Here is an 18,296-nt window from a genome sequence, read left to right as displayed (position 1 = left end):
GGATGGCTTTGGCACTCCTCGATTTATCGCTCCTAAATTCTTTAGCATGAATTAGGGTTTTAAGAGAATTGTTTTACATTACCCTTAATTAATCTAATGTCCGAGGCAAACAAAGGAGATTCTTCACAAATAGTTTTTCTATACAGGACTGACAGTATCTTTTCCCATGCACTTGGTAGCTTTGCTATACATAATGCACACTCCTTCTGCTTAGTCTTAGTGATATACTTGTTTTATAGTGCAGGTCTAGGAAGTGTAAAACCCCCTACTAAAAGAGGCACATTCACAAAAGGTCACTTACCCCCTTAGTAGCCTTCAAATACCAGATTAGGAGAAATCACATCTTCCGAATGGTCCCCTCTATAGGGTGTGGGCTCATCCATCCTGAAGTCCAAGCACTATCCTACAGTGGCGTCGACCATTCTTCTGTGTTCTACCCCGCTTGCAGAGAACCACATCAGGGCAGCATGGTCTTTTTCAAATTGCCCGCCTTCTTCCGACATAACTCAGTCTTGACTTCCTTTATTCTCCTCACTGGATACTAGAAAAAACAGAAATGGAAAGCGCACATAGGGTGTATCGTCTATTAAAAACCGCAATGGCACGCCCAATATGTTAGACTCACCTGCTAGAGTTGTGCGAGTCACAACAAACTGGGAATCACTCAAATATCCGGTCGTCGCTGGTATCCCACAGGTAATAGATTAAGCAGATCCGAAGAAAAGAGCCGGGCTTATAAACCGCGCTGACCAGAAACACACCTTCCGCAGCAGATATAATAAAAACTTATTTAATGAGCCATTAAAGAAGTTTCTTCGGATCTGCTTCATTTATTCTCCTCACGTCATCAAACCAGGTGGACCGCTGGCTTCACGGAAGCACTTACGCTGCTGCTCCAGCACTTTGCAGCTACATTCCCTCAGGGAAGCACTGTGGTGCCCCGGTTTTCCACCTGACCAGCCCTAGAAGGGGAGCGGACTCGGGCCTGGGTGAGTATTCCACAACAATCTTCTCCCTGCAGAAAGTGTAGATTCCCTCTCCAAGGACAGAAAACCACTGATACTTTTCCAGAGGCTCTTCCTTTTATTTAGTAGGTTTCCTGTCCTTGAAGGGCAGATTCTATCTGGGGTGCAGTCAATGGTGACCGAAAAAAAAATATCCCTTTTTCTTTACAAAACTGTAGGTTACTTGGTGTAAGATGAGCCACATTTATTAAGAGATGACATCTTAAAAGGGTCCCTAGGCTTATTTCTATTTTTGAACATTGCAAGACATGAAATACCCTGCAAATTGGTGGAGGGGTCCAGGTCTGAAGAAACCCACTGATCCATCAAAACACTTGTCACTCATGCTGATCTAGAAGTAGGAATGCCCTGCTATGAGCCCGTATACCTCTTAACATGTGTGCAAGCTCTGACTGGCCGACAGGGGAACTGGAAAATCCTGCAGTAGGCCCCTTGAAGGATTGCTAATCAATAGTGATCGTACACTTGATTCACAATTTGCAGAAAAAAAAAAAAAGTTATAATCTAATCATTCATTAAACAAGCTATCCAAGTAATCATTATGTAAGGGGGACGACCGCACCACGGGTACCTGCTTTCCGGGGCTGGAACTGTTGAGGCTGCATCCCGTTCCTTGGGGGGAAGCATTAGTGAGGCGTACCTTCCGCTGCTGCCTGTGGGAAGCTCTAGCGAGGCGGACCTTCCTGTGTTGTCGGCGCTATTGACCTCCTAGTCAGAATTTAACAGAATTGCCGTTATTTCATCCGTTCTTAACGCTGCCTATTCTTTGCTTATCTTACTGTTTATTCCCGTTTAACCTATTACCTCCCTACGTGGAGTATTCCCCTGTTGCATTAAACTGTTAACCCTTGCTCTGCCTCCTGTCCATCACTGCATCCAGTGTTCCTGCGATTTCTACATTTACATAGAATAAAAGGAAATTTATGTACTAGGGTCAGGTTATTTTTGCATGCAGTTCAACAGTAGGCCTCAAGAATCAACGTTACTGGTGGGCTTTTACCAACTCAGTCCAACACTGCTCAGAACTTTGCAGGGAATTTCTTGTTAACATTGTAGAGAAAGGGAAAAAAAAAAAAAAAGGAAAAAAAGTATGTATTCCTTAATAAATTTGGAGCAACTTTACAGATGTATGTGCACCCGAGTTAGAACTATGAGGTGGTGACTAATTTCACAATCAAAACTCCTAAAAGTCATAAGGTTTTTATGCAACTTCATGGCATGTAGAGATTTGTGAATAACAGGATTTTTGGGTTGCTTACCATAAAATCTGTTTCTCGAAGCCTTCATTGGGGGACACAGAGACCATGGGTGTATGCTGCTGCCACTAGGAGGCTGACACTATGTACAGAAAAAGGTTAGCTCCTCCTCCGCAGTATACACCCCACCAACCGGCACTATTTTCCTCAGTTAGTGAGAAAGCAGTAGGAGAAGAAACAAAACAGAATGAAAACAGGACAACTCAACTGTAATCAACAAACATAAGAACAGGAGTTGCAGAACATGGGAGGGTGCTGTGTCCCCCAATGAAGGCTTCGAGAAACAGATTTTACGGTAAGCAACCCAAAAAAGGGAATTAGACCTACTGGTAGTTCTGTTTCCAGTAGTCCCTCAGGACAGCACCATGGAGGAAGTCCTCCCTTGACCTATAGCGGGACAGGATCACAGATAAGTTAAAAGGTCCCTCCCCCCTCCAGTGTTTTTTTAATGTACCACCGAGGATGGATGGAATTGGTCTAAACGCGCCCTTACAAACGCATCTATAAGAGACCATTCAACAGCTTCATCTTAGTCTGGAGCCATGGCGACCTGACAGACGAACGATCTGCCGGAAGATTGATCCCGTGCAAGCCTAAAGACAAACATAAGGGAGAGAATTAAGGGTGCTGTCCTGAGGGACTACTGGAAACAGAATTACCGGTAGGTCTAATTCCCTTTTTCCATTTCGTCCCTCCGGACAGCACCATGGAGAATACCAAAGGAAAGATCCCAGGCTGGGTACAGAAACCCAAGGACCAAAGTCCCACGCAAGAACCAGGCCAGATATAGAAATGATTTGCAAGATCAAAGAAATATAGATGTCTAAAGAAAACCGCAAATATAAACACCGTAGTGAGTGTCTGATCTATGTCTATAATGGCCAATTTCAGTATGAATGTGGTAAACAAGGTATGCAGCAGAAACAGAGTGAAACACACCCGCCGTACCCGAATACCAATAAAGAACAGCCGTGAATTATAGTTGTTGTGATAGATACTCATAAAACACCGCAGCCACAGAATAGGTTTAAAAACCTTATTGCCCAGCAAAGTATGGTGATAGCCGCAGCCACAACACCATGAGGACTGTACAGACAAGTAATTCGCTGCATGTGGTTAATGACAAAAGACTGTTCCTTCGTTGGTCCTCCTGGGCTCAGGTCAAACCCTGGTTAGAGATCAGCTTATCATAGTACAAGGAAATCTGCAAGACAGAGACCCTGGACTGCGGGAAGATCAAACCAATAACAGTTAGTACATGGATAATGGCAGAGCATTGGGATGCACATACATTACTCATCCAGGAGATCACGTCTATTCCGAACCCTTTGATGTCTAAACCCCAAGTAAGGGTTGATTATTATTTAAACTAAGGAAATATGCTATCTGGCAGGTAATATCTCCTGCCATTACCAACATTGGGCTTCTTATTAGAAACACTGAAAGGGAAACGTGGATCACGCCTGTTTTACCTACAGTATGTTAGACACAGGGAGTCTGGACTCTGGAATCGATGAAAGTGGTGTTGGTGGGGGGTTGTTGGTAAAAAAACTGATACGAGAGATTATTTCGAACTGCCTCTATACGAGTCATTAGTCCAGACATTATATATAAGTCAACTTATCTATCTATATCTACACACATATATACCCGCATAGCCTAAAAAGGCAATCTTCTCAGTGATATTTATACACCCAGACTGCCATGGTGGGAGTAACCATACCCTATAGCTAGAAAGAGTAGTTTTCTCCCCATCACACAGGGGGATTACCTACTGTGAGGCAATGGGACTATGGGTTCTCAACTCTAAGCGTCCAGGTTACAGATTCTTTATCTCTGGAGCCCTGACTGCTGTAAGGACAGTGTGTGTGGTATCCTCTGCCACCTGATGCAGTGCTGCTATTTCGCCACAAGGTAATGAAAAAACAGTGTTCAAGAGCCGTGTTGCTCGAAACGCATATGGTCTCATTAAACACCACCCCCTGTCATTGCTGTGCCATCTGAGATGTCTGTTTTGTCATTTTCAAATTTTTAAGGATCATCCAATAAAAAAAATTTCTGAATTTTTAAAAAAGCCTTGTGAGTGAGCTGGATCCACTTCTATTTTCCCTATTGCCTTGGACACTGTGCAGCAGTGAGGAAGCCAAACTCCTTCTTGTGCTTGGAATTATATCTCGGGGTGAGCTGAATGTTCTCTTTTGTCTTTACAAAGGCAATGATGCAGTTCCTGGTAAACATAATACAACAGACTTATGTGACAAAAATCTGTCTACTGGATGTTGATCAAGGCAACTAGTCTGATTGCCGTATGTGGAGCTGGGAAAGATTCTTTCCATCCACCTCATGGGATTTACTGCTCCCAGGACAGTAGTATGTCCTTTGTAGGATGAACCCAAAGATGTATATCTCCCTTTAAAGCTAATTATGAAAGAGACTTGCCCTTAGCACTCAAGGCAGTAGCTCCTTGAGAGTTCTGTTCCAGACAGAAGAAATGCCATTTTACTAGGCCAATTCAAGCATAGGTGTTTTTTTTTGGCTAAGCTCGGATGCCAAGAATGAAGCAACAGAAGTTGGATCTGGGTCCAAACTGAAGGACTCTGGGCCTGAGACAAAACGTGAAGTGGTAGGCCAACAATACAGGGTGCGGCCACACAAGGCCCAAGTCAGATGGTCTAAGCCAGAGGCCCACAGCCAGCGGCACAAAGCCACAACACCCGAAGTACTATGAGGCACCATGATGTACTATGAAACACTAGTGATACACCCTGAGGCACAGAGGCACCAAAGCACTATGATGCCATATGATACACCGAAGTATTATGACGCAATATGATGTATAGAGACGCTATGAAGCACTAAGATGCCATATGAAGCAAAAAAGCACTTATGAAGCGCTATGATGCAATATGATGCACTGATGCAATATGATGCGGGGCACTGTGAAGCAGTATGATGCAATATGCACAGAGGCCTATGAAGCACTATGATGCAATATGATGCCTAAAGGCAATATGATGCACTATAATGCGATATGATGCAGTGTTGCTGTGAAACACTCTGATGCAATATCATGTCGAGTTACTGTGAAGTACTATGGCTCAATATGCAGAGGCACTATGAAGCACTATGCCATATGGTGCAACCTGATGCACTCCATATAATGCCTAGAGGCACTGTGATGCAATATGACGTGCATAGGTATTATGATGCAATATGATGCACAAAGGCACTATGACATAGAGGTACTATGATGCAATCTGGTGCAACGTGATGCACTCCATATAATGCATAGAGGCACTATGATGTATTCTGTACAGAGGCACTATGATGCCATCTGATGCCCCGGGCACTATGGATGCAATATGATGTAATACGATGCAGAGGCATCCTGAAGCAATATGATCCATAGAGGCACTCAATATAAAGCATAGAAGCACTATAATGCAATATGAAGCATAGAGGCACTCAATATAGCGCATAGAGATGCTCAATGTGATGCTCTGATGAAATGATATGCACAGAGACACTTCTATATAAAGCATAAAAGCACTATAATGCAATATGAAGCATAGAGGCACTCAATGCATAGAAGCAACCTGATGCATAGAGATACTCAGTGCCATGCATAGAGGCACCCTGATGCAATATGATGCACAGAGGCCCTCAATATAAAACATAGAAGCACTCTAATGCGATATGAAGCATAGAGGCACCCAATATAATGCATAGAAGCAATATGGTGCACAGAGACACTCAATGTAATGTGTAGAGGCAGTATGATGCAATATGATGTCCGGAGGCACTCAATATAGCACAGAGGCAATATGATGCATAGAGATACTCAATATGATGCTATTATGCACAGAGGCACTCCATATAAAGCATAAAAGCACTATAATGCAATATGAAGAATAGAGGCACTCAATGCATAGAAGCAACATGATGCATATAGATACTCAGTGCCATGCATAGAGGCACTATGATGCAATATGCCGCACAGAGGCCCTCAATATAAAACATAGAAGCACCCAATATATTGCATAGAAGCTATATGGTGCAGAGAAACACTCAATGTAATGAATAGAGGCTGTCTGATGCAATATGGTGCACAGAGGCCCACAATATAAAGCATAGAAGCGCTATAATGCAATCTGAAGCATAGAGGCTCAATATAATCCGTAGACCCAGCCGTTGGTCTCAATCCTGTTGAGTGGTGATTTTCTTTTTCATTTCCCTCTGTGTCTCTACGGCTAGCGCCATGAGCTGGCTGCCACTCTGAACGGAATATCTCATTTGTCAGACTGACCCCATCCAAAGGAGCTAATTACTGAGCTGCAGCTGGAGGGCCTTCATGGAGACACTGTGCTGCATTAACCCCCTGTGTCCTCCTATGGATGGAGTAGTTAAGTCGAACCATGAGATGTAACCTGGACATATGGCCTTATTATAGCCTAGAGGTCCAAGGCTTAGCTGCATATATGTGAACAAATACCTCATCACCTGAGCAGCTTTCGGCACAAAGGCATGAGACTAGCATCCGTCCAGAGGCCTAGGCCATCAACAGAATTCCACCGTGCACTTACCTGTGCTGGCTCCATACCTGCTAGAAAACAGGGGGAGCTGGTAACGCCGAGAGCCCACCATGGAGGGAAGCGGCGTCCCGTCAGGCATGCTGCATTACTGCCAATGATTTCCTCTCCTGTGCCCCACGAGATCCAGGAAACTCGCCTGTTGCCTGTCTTGTTTTGCACAACCGCGTTCTACAGTGGAACGCACGACAACCTGCTCTGGCATCACCGGAGGAACAACGCCTTCTTCTCCACCCGATTTCCATAAGTAGCAGTGGCTTGCAGGCCAGCGTCAGAGCCGAGAGCCTCCACTGTGGGAGGAAGCAGCTCTACCCAGGAGCCTCATCCGCACCCTGATCTTTGTGGCTGAGGGACCCCCCTAGGAGGGTTTCAGCCCCGGGCTGCTTGACAGGGGGAAGGTTTGGCCCAGCCGCCCGATCCCCTTGGGCCCCGTCAAACGTTCACCTTCTATCTTCACTCCTCCTGGAGCAACCTCTCCTACGACCGTCCCCTTTGGGACAGGAAAAACACTGGAGGGACCTTTTAACCGCTCTGTGATCCTGTCCCGCTATAGGTCAAGGGAGGACTTCCTCCATGGTGCTGTCCGGAGGGACGAAATGGAAAATCCTGTTTTCTCTATCGCTTCATTGGGGGACACAGACCATGGGATGTCCCAAAGCAGTCCCTGGGGAGCGAGAAGCAAACTTCCATTAGGTCTGAGGACTCACCACCGCCACCTGCAGGATCCTTCTGCCTAGGCTGGCGTCCGCCGAAGCGTAGGTGTGGACCTTGTAAAATTTGGCAAACGTGTGGATCGAAGACCAGGTTGCCGCTTTGCAGAGCTGCAGCGCGGAAGCTCTGTGGCACACCGCCCAGGAGGCACCCACTGCCCGGGTAGAGTGAGCTTTAATTCCAGGAGGGGGCACTCGATGCTTGACCCGGTAGGCTTCAAAAATGGCTGATCTGATCCAGCGAGCAATGGTAGCCTTGGAGGCTGGCTGACCTTTCCGCGCACCATCTGGAATGATGAAAAGAGAGTCTGTCTTCCGCAAGGGAGATGTCCTAGCCAGATAAACCTTCATCGCCCTGACCAGGTCTAGCTTGTTCAAGGAGCGCTCCAGAGGGTGGATTGGACCCGGACAAAAGGTGGAAGGTGGACACCACCTTAGGAAGAAAGGAAGGTGGGGGCCGCAGGACCACCTTATCCTGGTGAAGCACCAAGAAAGGGGGAGGCAACAAGACAGGGCCGCCAATTCCGACACACGCCGGATGGAGGTGATGGCCACCAGAAAGGCTACTTTCCAGGAGAGAAGAGATAGGGAGACTTCCCCGAGTGGTTCAAAGGGTGACCGTTGAAGAGCCTCCAGGACCAGATTGAGATCTCATGGGTCCACGGGAGCGCAGTACGGAGGTACCGCATGAGCCACTCCCTGAAGAAAGGTTTTGACCTGCAGACGGGAGGCCAACGTCTTCTGAAAAAGAATGGAAAGCGCCGAGACTTGACCCTTCAAAGAGCTGAGGGAAAGGCCCACATCTACTGTAGGCCTGCCTGGAGGAACGCCAGGATAGAGGGGAGAGAAAAGGACATGGGCGGAACGTCATTGGCCTCGCACCAAGTGAAATAGGCCTTCCACGTACGATAATAAATTCTGGAAGACGATGGCTTTCTAGCCCGGATTATGGTGAAAATAACCCGATCCGAAAAGCCTGTTTCAGAACTGCAGTTTCAACAGCCACGCCGTTAAATTGAGCGGCCGAGAATTGGGGTGGCAGATTGGGCCTTGAGACAGCAGATCTGCTCTGTCTGGAAGCTTCCAGGGGGCGTCCGCGAGAAGGTTGACGAGGTCCGCGAACCAAGCCCTTCTGGGCCAATCCGGAGCGATGAAGATGACTGGTACCCCTTCCGCCTTGACTTTCTTCAACAGCTTGGGAAGAAGAGGCAGGGGAGGGAACAGATAGGGAAGCTTGAACTGAGACCAGGGAATGGTCAGAGCATCGGCGCCCACTGCGAGAGGATCTCGGGCCCTGGATACGAACTGAGGAACCTTCCTGTTCAGGTGAGACGCCAGCAGATCCACGTCCGGAGTCCCCCCAACAACGGCAAAGCTGATGAGAGACGTCCGGATGTAAGGACCACTCTCCCGCCGAGAGACCCTCGCGGCTGAGAAAATCGGCAGCCCAGTTGTCCACGCTGGGAATGTGCACTGCGGATATCGCTGGGACCGTTACCTCTGCCCATTGGAGAATCATGGACACTTGCGCTAGAGCCGATGAGCTCCGAGTCCCCACCTTGGTGGTTGACCTATGCCACCGCTGTGGCATTGTCTGTCTGAATCCAGACTGGCAGACCCCTGAGAAGCCTTTCCCAGTGAATGAGAGACAGATAAATCGCCCGTATCTCGAGGACGTTGATCGGCAAAGTTGTCTCTCGAGTCGACCACCGACCCTGAACCGTCTTGGTTTCGAAACACAGCTCCCCAGCCGAGAAGTCTGGCGTCTGTTGTCACAATCTGCCAGTGAATCGGAAGGAATGACTGGCCGAGGGAGATGAGAGGTGACGTCAGCCACCAATTGAGGGACTGTTTGACCCGGGACGAGAGGCGAATTGGACGATCCAGGGAGAGAACGGACCTGTTCCACCGAGAGGATGGCGTGTTGAAGCGGTCTCGTGAGGAATTGAGCAAAGGGAATTGCTTCGGTCGTCGCCACCATCTTTCCCAAGACCTTCATAGCTCTGCAAAGGAATACGTGGATTTCGTCTGCGCTGCCCAAATGATGAAATTCCAGAAGGTTAATAAAGTTTGACAGTGGTTTATTCTACACGTTTCAAGGTTTTTTGCAACCTCTTCTTCAGGAAATACCACATGAAGCATACATAGGTGGTGCACTAAGTACACACAGATTTAAAAAAAATGAGCTCCAAACAGTCAGATGACACATGTCAAAGTTCATAGTTAGCAGACAGTATAAAAATTCATAGTAATAGTTAGAAGCTGTTCTTATATTGACATGTCTATTCTAATTTCACAGGTTGTTGCAAAAAAGGAAAATAAATAAATAATATAAGGAAAATTAAAAAACACATATATGCTGAGCAAGAAAAGCAAAATCTCGGACAGCTTCCTCCAGATCTGCTGCCTGACAATTAGACCACTCGGCTATGCTAACAGGTTCCTGCAAGTGTATCCAATGTGGAAGAGACATATGTTGAAATAAACCATTAATTATATTACAAGGATCTAAATTTTAATCAATTAAGAATAAATGTTTTATTAATAAAAGTTCTTGATTAAAATTTAGATCTTTGTAATATGCTTTTGTTGCTCAGCATATATGTGTTTTTTAATTTTCCTTATATTTTTTTTTTCCTTTTGTGCAACAACCTGTGAAATTAGAATAGACATGTCAATATAAGAAAAGCTTCTAACTATTACTATGAATTTTTATACTGTCTGCTAACTATGAACTTTGACATGTGTCATCTGACTGTTTGGAGCTCATTTTTTTTTACATCTGTGTGTACTTAATGCACCACCTATGTATGCTTCATGTGGTATTTCCTGAAGAAGAGGTTGCAAAAAACCTTGAAACGCGTAGAATAAACCACTGTCAAACTTTATTAACCTTCTGGAATTTCATCATTTGGGCAGCGCGGACGAAATCCATGTATTCCTGTGCAGAGCTCTGTTTCAGATAGTCGGTGACCGACTTGTGGATCTGCAGCAGCCCTTATCTATACATGCTTTGAATACCTACTACCAGGTGAGCAGTTTTTTGTCAAACCGCTTACTTTGTTGGATAAGACTCTATATTGTGCTTGTGTCTCCCTCTTTCCTCACAATACCAAGACCTTCATGGCTGACCGGAAAGATGGAAGCTTTGGCCTCTGCAGCGATCGTACATCTTGCCGCAGGGAAATCAACTTCTCTTCCGGGAGAAAGACCCTCGATCAAAGGGTGTTGAACAATAAGCCTAGAAACACAAGACGTTGAGTCAGAACGAGGCAGGACTTCCTTTTGTTTACGAGCCAACCGAAACTGGATAGGGTGTCGAGAACGAAGATAAGGATTTGGAGAGTCTGGTGAATAGACAGAACTTTGATTAGAATGTCGTCGAGATACGGGAAGAGTACGAGACCCCTGATCCTCAACAGGGCCATCAACGCCGCCATGATCTTTGTAAACACTCTGGGCGCGGTGGCGAGACCAAACGGCAGGGCGACAAACTGGTAGTGGTCCTGATGAATCGCAAAACGCAGGAATTTCGGATGTCCGTGAAAGATGGGGACATGCAGATAGGCGTCTTGAATGTCTATTGAGCACATGAATTCCTGCGCCTCCATGGAAGCGATCACAGAACGAAGGGACTCCATCCTGAAATGTCGCAGGCGGACTCTTGCTCAGCAGTTTGAGGTCCAGAATGGGCCGAACCGCGCCACCTTTTTTCGGCACTACAAACAGGTTTGAGTAAAACCTTGTGAATCGTTCTGTTTCGGGAATGGGCACAATCACCCCGGAACTGAGAAGAGATGCGGTGGATGCAAAGAAGCCCGGAACTAAGGCGGGGTCTTTTGGAGGTCGAGACTCAAAGAAGCGATCTCGGGGCTGAGAGACGAACTCTATCTTGTATCCTGAGGATACAACTTCCCTGACCCAAGCGTCTTCCACCGAGGCAAGCCAGACATCTCTGAAAAAAAGAAGTCGCACGCCCAGTTGGGGCTGCGCCTCGGAACCTTGTTGATAGTCATGCCGATGTGGACCGTCCGGTTCAGGACCTGGAGGATCTGCCCAGGGAGGAGTAAGATCGCCAGGAGGGAGTAGGCCTAAAGGAGACCTTGTTCCCATCTTGGCTTGCCTGCGGCCTTTGTTGGTTGGAAAAGGTTTCCGCCGTCGCAACGCGGCGGAAGGGCCGAAACTGACGCCTTGGAGGGGGTCTACGTGGCTTGGACTGAGGAAGAGAGCTTGTGCCCCCAGTGGCGTCTTTAATAATCTGGTCCAGCTGGGATCCGAAAAGACGTGCTCCCTGAAAAGGCAGATTGGTAAGGGACTTTTTTGATGACAAATCCGCCTGCCAAGCCTTGAGCCAATTGTACGCTGGATTGCAACTACATTGCTGGGCGCTTGAGCTGCGCAAGACGCGGCATCTAAGGAGGCAGAGACCAAATATTCCCCTGCATGGGAGATCTGGTTGGCCAGCTCGGCCAGTCGTTCTGGCTGGGCTCCATCAAGAATGCCCTGGCGTAGATCCTCCGCCCAAGTAGCAATGGCCTTGGCTACCCAAGTGGAAGCAAAGGTTGGGCTTAGCACCATCGCCGCCGCTTCGAATGTTGTCTTTGCTAAGGATTCTATTATCCTGTTGTTAGAATCTTTTAGAGAAGCCACACCTGAAATCGGAAGGACCGTGTTGTTAGATAGTCTGGACACAGGAGTGTCTACAGAGGGAGAAGCCGACCAGTTGTCGGTGAGCTCTTGAGAAAATGGATACAGCACGCAGATCTGCTTCCCTCTTTGAAAGCGTCTGGTCGGATTTTCTCTTTCCCTGGTAAGGAGCTTATCAAACAGAGTGAGGAGCGAAGACTCTGGAAGGTGCTTCTGCCCGTCTGAACGAAACCTCCTGATCCGAGGGTTTCGCATAAGTCTGTGATCTCGAAAGTGTGGTTAATCGCTGCAATGAGGTTCTGTACTGGGGAAAAACGGGGGCAGGGTGAAAAGAAGCTGCACATGGGAGTCTGTGACAAAGGGAGACACCCTGGTGCTAGAGATAGGTGCTGTGATCCTATATAGCGATTTAGGGGCCCTATACTTACCCACCGTCTTGATCCGTTCTTCTGAGCAAACCTGGAAAGGAGAGTAAGTTGATTATCCAGCATACGTGCTTCCTGTAGAGGGATGTCCACGTCTCATCCTAACCGACAGGCTCTGATAGGCGATTGGGTGGGAGACGGGGGACGAGGAGCATATGGCTGGCACACACCTGTGTTAGGCTCTTGGTCCTGCTGTAGAGCGCTGTGAGGATGCGGGGTGGCAGTACATGCCGTACTCACAGTCTCTGTGTGGGACTACAGACATGACCATTCACTCTGTATCCCTCCGGAAACCTGAAAAGGAACGACGCACATTGAGGTAGATATGGGTCTAATGAAAGACCCGTGTCCACCTCCTACTGACACTAAGCTAAACTGAGGAAAAAAGTGCCGGTTGTTGGGGTGTATACTGTGGAGGAGGAGCTAACCTTTTTCTGTACATAGTGTCAGCCTCCTTGTGGCAGCAGCATACACCCATGGTCTCTGTGTCCCCCAATGTAGCGATAGAGAAAATATGTTAGAAGCTTGTTGTTAAATCCATATCTATTCTATTAATTCTAAACACTGTTTTTCGGTGATTCCTTTGTATCTCCGTTCATACTGCACCCACACACACACACACACAAATGATACACCATTTGAAAGGTAAACTTGCCCCCTTCAGCAAGAAAATAGCAAAACAAACCACACCTCCACGATTTGATCACAAAATAGTTTAAACATTAATTTTCATAAACCTGCAGTAAGGAAAAATGACCTGCAGATGGCACCACAGTACCCCGAAGAACACTACCACAAAGCTGCTTACAGACACACAATACACCATTTGAAAGGTAAACTGGCTCCCTTCAGCAAGAAAACAGCCAAACAAACCACATATTCACGATTTTATCACTAAATACAGTTTAAACATTCATTTTCATAAACCTACAGAAAGACACAATGACCTGCAGGGGGCACCTCAACCGGAAGACATGTTTTGGCTTCTACTTAGCAATACAATTTATTGTATTACCAATCTACATATATAAATACCTGTCTGTGTTCATCAGCTCATGAAATACATTTACATTTGACCAGCTTGCTTTTTCTGAAATTGCCTGCGCCCCCAACGACCAATGTGCGAAAATTTTGCACGAGCCAAGCTAGTGTTAATAAATTTGTATGCATGAAGGTACCTTGTATGAATATGTGTAGAGGTAAATTTAATATTGTCCTGACAGTATACATATGACCACGGCCTTCGTAAATAAAAAAAAACTAAAAAAAAGACAACATTTGTGAGTCAATCCGTAAGGGAACACACCAGGCAAAATATATAGGATTTTGTATTGCTTGGTGCAGTGCTCCAAGGAAGTGAATCACAGCAAGGATTCGAGACAAAGAAATCTTCATATTGTGAAAAACAAAAGTTTTGTTTGCAATTCCATAAATAGAAGACGCCATTTTTCCCTATTTAATTCAATAGGGAAAATTCTGCAAAATGGACAAGGAGAGGGCATAATTTGATGCGTTTTGCAGCAGTACAGAGAAACTTACACACTTACATTTGTGCAGATTTAATGACCACTCACAGTATTGGAAACGCATTTTTATTTGGCTTCAGAAATAAACTATGACTAATTGTGTAACACAACGATGTGCAGTCGGTGTACGACGGTTTGGAATCCTCCTTTTCTTCTATGTTCTCTATCCACCTAGTGTAGATATGGTGCAGCGAGCAAACAGTTAAAAATATTACTAAGTTTGTTTTACTCTTAAGCTGATCAACTGTGGATCCTACACTAAAACTATTGCCGGCCTCCGTGGCCCATGAGATTAATATATAAATAAATAATCATCAATCATTTATCACCTAAAACTGGTCCTGGTTGTGCCCCAAGAGCCAACATTTATCTACTGCAAAAACACTGACCGTCCCCTAAGAAACAAACTAATTATTGCTGTAATAGAGGAAAACAAAAGTATATTCATGAGGTTAATGAGCGGTACCACGTGACCGCTGAAGGAAGGCGTGGGAGGAGCAGGGGGGCTGCAGAGGAGCACCGGGGGGGTAAGTATGATCTCTGACACCCTCGCCAATCCCCGGTATATGACTCACGTATAAGCCGACAGGGCGACTTTCAGCCCAAAAAAAGGGCTGAAAATCTTGGCTTATACGCGAGTATATAAGGTATATACAAATGAATGATAATGAGTTTTAGAAATCAAAACAATGAATTAAGGCACATTAGAGAGTAAGGACAAAAAAAAAAAACAAAACAAACAAAAAAAAAAACACATTTTGTACCAAAAGTCCCCTGTGCTTTAGCCGCAAAAATTGTATTGCGGTACTTAACACAAAATTCCTTTCTCATTGAATAAACTATAGGACACGAGCGTGGGTAAAGGGAAGGGGATCTAGGTGGGCCCTGTGCCACAGATAACACGTCCTAGGATGACCCAAAAAAAACAAAACAAAGCCCCGAAAAAAAGCCAGAGAAGCATGACAGTACAGAGAGTATGTAAAGCAAATTCGGTAAAGGTGAGAAATAAATATTGGACAAAGGAAATGAAAAGGTGGTAGACCCCCACAGGACCAACCCTAGCAAGCCATGAGAAGTGGATAGCGGGCAGGGGAATATCAGATCTTAGACTCATTTATCTGACATCGGAGGTGCGCTGGGTCACACCTGTTTTGGCAGAACACGGATGGTGGAGAGACGACAAATGATGAATTGGCATCCAAAGAAGTCACTACTGTGGAGGACACGGTGAAAAAAAGATGGAGGAAATCCACAACACCTAGAATAAAACAAAGATATTTATTTAATAAAAATCCTGCCCAAGTTGTACAAAAAGACATGGCCGCACCTCCCAATATTCATACATTGATCTTTACATTCTGATCAGACGGTATGAAGCCCACTACGTCACAGTGACCAAAACAGTGTGTCCCTTGGCGAGCGGCAGCGCACTTCCTTCCCTACGCAGACGCAGAGCACGCAGTCCCATGCAACCTACACCCACTTCCCCAGGCGGACTCCCAGCACACAGTCCCATGCAAGCAACATCACCCTCTTCTCCCCAGGCAGAACCCCCATCCAGCATGCACATGCAGCCCCCATCACCCCCTTGTCCCCAGGCAGACCCCCCCCCGCCTCCAGCATGCACATGCATCCCCCATCACCCCCTTGTCCCCAGGCAGACCCCCCCGCCTCCAGCATGCACATGCAGCCCCCATCACCCCCTTGTCCCCAGGCAGACCCCCCCTCCAGCATGCACATGCAGCCCCCATCACCCCCTTGTCCCCAGGCAGACCCCCCCCCTCCAGCATGCACATGCAGCCCCATCACCCCCTTGTCCCCAGGCAGACCCCCCCTCCAGCATGCACATGCAGCCCCCATCACCCCCTTGTCCCCAGGCAGACCCCCCCCTCCAGCATGCACATGCAGCCCCCATCACCCCCTTGTCCCCAGGCAGACCCCCCCCCTCCAGCATGCACATGCAGCCCCATCACCCCCTTGTCCCCAGGCAGACCCCCCCCTCCAGCATGCACATGCAGCCCCCATCACCCCCTTGTCCCCAGGCAGACCCCCCCCCCCGCCTCCAGCATGCACATGCAGCCCCCATCACCCCCTTGTCCCCAGGTAGACCCCCCCCTCCAGCATGCACATGCAGCCCCCATCACCCCCTTGTCCCCAGGCAGACCCCCCCCCCGCCTCCAGCATGCACATGCAGCCCCCATCACCCCCTTGTCCCCAGGTAGACCCCCCCCTCCAGCATGCACATGCAGCCCCATCACCCCCTTGTCCCCAGGCAGACCCCCCCTCCAGCATGCACATGCAGCCCCCATCACCCCCTTGTCCCCAGGCAGACCCCCCCCCCGCCTCCAGCATGCACATGCAGCCCCCATCACCCCCTTGTCCCCAGGCAGACCCCCCCTCCAGCATGCACATGCAGCCCCCATCACCCCCTTGTCCCCAGGCAGACCCCCCCCTCCAGCATGCACATGCAGCCCCCATCACCCCCTTGTCCCCAGGCAGACCCCCCCCCTCCAGCATGCACATGCAGCCCCATCACCCCCTTGTCCCCAGGCAGACCCCCCCCTCCAGCATGCACATGCAGCCCCCATCACCCCCTTGTCCCCAGGCAGACCCCCCCCCCGCCTCCAGCATGCACATGCAGCCCCCATCACCCCCTTGTCCCCAGGTAGACCCCCCCCTCCAGCATGCACATGCAGCCCCCATCACCCCCTTGTCCCCAGGCAGACCCCCCCCCCGCCTCCAGCATGCACATGCAGCCCCCATCACCCCCTTGTCCCCAGGTAGACCCCCCCCTCCAGCATGCACATGCAGCCCCATCACCCCCTTGTCCCCAGGCAGACCCCCCCTCCAGCATGCACATGCAGCCCCCATCACCCCCTTGTCCCCAGGCAGACCCCCCCCCGCCTCCAGCATGCACATGCAGCCCCCATCACCCCCTTGTCCCCAGGTAGACCCCCCCCTCCAGCATGCACATGCAGCCCCATCACCCCCTTGTCCCCAGGCAGACCCCCCCTCCAGCATGCACATGCAGCCCCCATCACCCCCTTGTCCCCAGGCAGACCCCCCCCCCCGCCTCCAGCATGCACATGCAGCCCCCATCACCCCCTTGTCCCCAGGTAGACCCCCCCCTCCAGCATGCACATGCAGCCCCATCACCCCCTTGTCCCCAGGCAGACCCCCCCCTCCAGCATGCACATGCAGCCCCCATCACCCCCTTGTCCCCAGGCAGACCCCCCCCCGCCTCCAGCATGCACATGCAGCCCCCATCACCCCCTTGTCCCCAGGTAGACCCCCCCCTCCAGCATGCACATGCAGCCCCATCACCCCCTTGTCCCCAGGCAGACCCCCCCCTCCAGCATGCACATGCAGCCCCCATCACCCCCTTGTCCCCAGGCAGACCCCCCCCCCCCGCCTCCAGCATGCACATGCAGCCCCATCACCCCCTTGTCCCCAGGCAGACCCCCCCCTCCAGCATGCACATGCAGCCCCCATCACCCCCTTGTCCCCAGGCAGACCCCCCCCCCCCGCCTCCAGCATGCACATGCAGCCCCCATCACCCCCTTGTCCCCAGGTAGACCCCCCCCTCCAGCATGCACATGCAGCCCCATCACCCCCTTGTCCCCAGGCAGACCCCCCCTCCAGCATGCACATGCAGCCCCCATCACCCCCTTGTCCCCAGGCAGACCCCCCCCCTCCAGCATGCACATGCAGCCCCATCACCCCCTTGTCCCCAGGCAGACCCCCCCCTCCAGCATGCACATGCAGCCCCCATCACCCCCTTGTCCCCAGGCAGACCCCCCCCTCCAGCATGCACATGCAGCCCCCATCACCCCCTTGTCCCCAGGCAGACCCCCCCTCCAGCATGCACATGCAGCCCCCATCACCCCCTTGTCCCCAGGCAGACCCCCCCCTCCAGCATGCACATGCAGCCCCCATCACCCCCTTGTCCCCAGGCAGACCCCCCCCCGCCTCCAGCATGCACATGCAGCCCCCATCACCCCCTTGTCCCCAGGCAGACCCCCCCCCGCCTCCAGCATGCACATGCATCCCCCATCACCCTCTTCTCCCCAGGCAGACCCCCCGCCTCCAGCATGCACATGCAGCCCCCATCACCCCCT

At 49.3% G+C, this 18,296-nt stretch overlaps 1 protein-coding gene across 5 annotated transcripts in view; it reads right to left on the bottom strand.

Moving 5' to 3' along the window:
- LOC141058375 (palmitoyltransferase ZDHHC4-like) overlaps window positions 1-18,296 on the bottom strand; it is a 50,072-nt gene that overhangs the window by 29,620 nt on the left and 2,156 nt on the right. For 2 of the 5 annotated variants that reach the window (XM_073554623.1, XM_073554624.1), the window contains exons 2-3: window positions 15,325-15,436; window positions 302-1,733 (exon numbers count right to left, since the gene is read on the bottom strand). Coding sequence is in view for 2 of the 5 variants with exons in the window: in XM_073554622.1 (XP_073410723.1) it covers window positions 15,325-15,376 (52 nt within the window). In the remaining 3 variants the exon portion in view is untranslated. Of the gene's footprint in view, window positions 1-301; window positions 9,617-15,324; window positions 15,437-15,521; window positions 15,691-18,296 lie in introns of those variants that run through there. The other 3 variants (XR_012222150.1, XM_073554622.1, XM_073554621.1) reach the window with 3 other exon arrangements.

This window comes from Dendrobates tinctorius, unplaced genomic scaffold (assembly GCF_039654945.1).
Source record: "Dendrobates tinctorius isolate UK_male_01 unplaced genomic scaffold, ASM3965494v1 ptg000211l, whole genome shotgun sequence".
Classification (NCBI taxonomy): Eukaryota; Metazoa; Chordata; class Amphibia; order Anura; family Dendrobatidae; genus Dendrobates; species Dendrobates tinctorius.
Note: the sequence above shows the minus strand (reverse complement) of the source record. Positions and strands in the feature narration are given on the sequence as shown.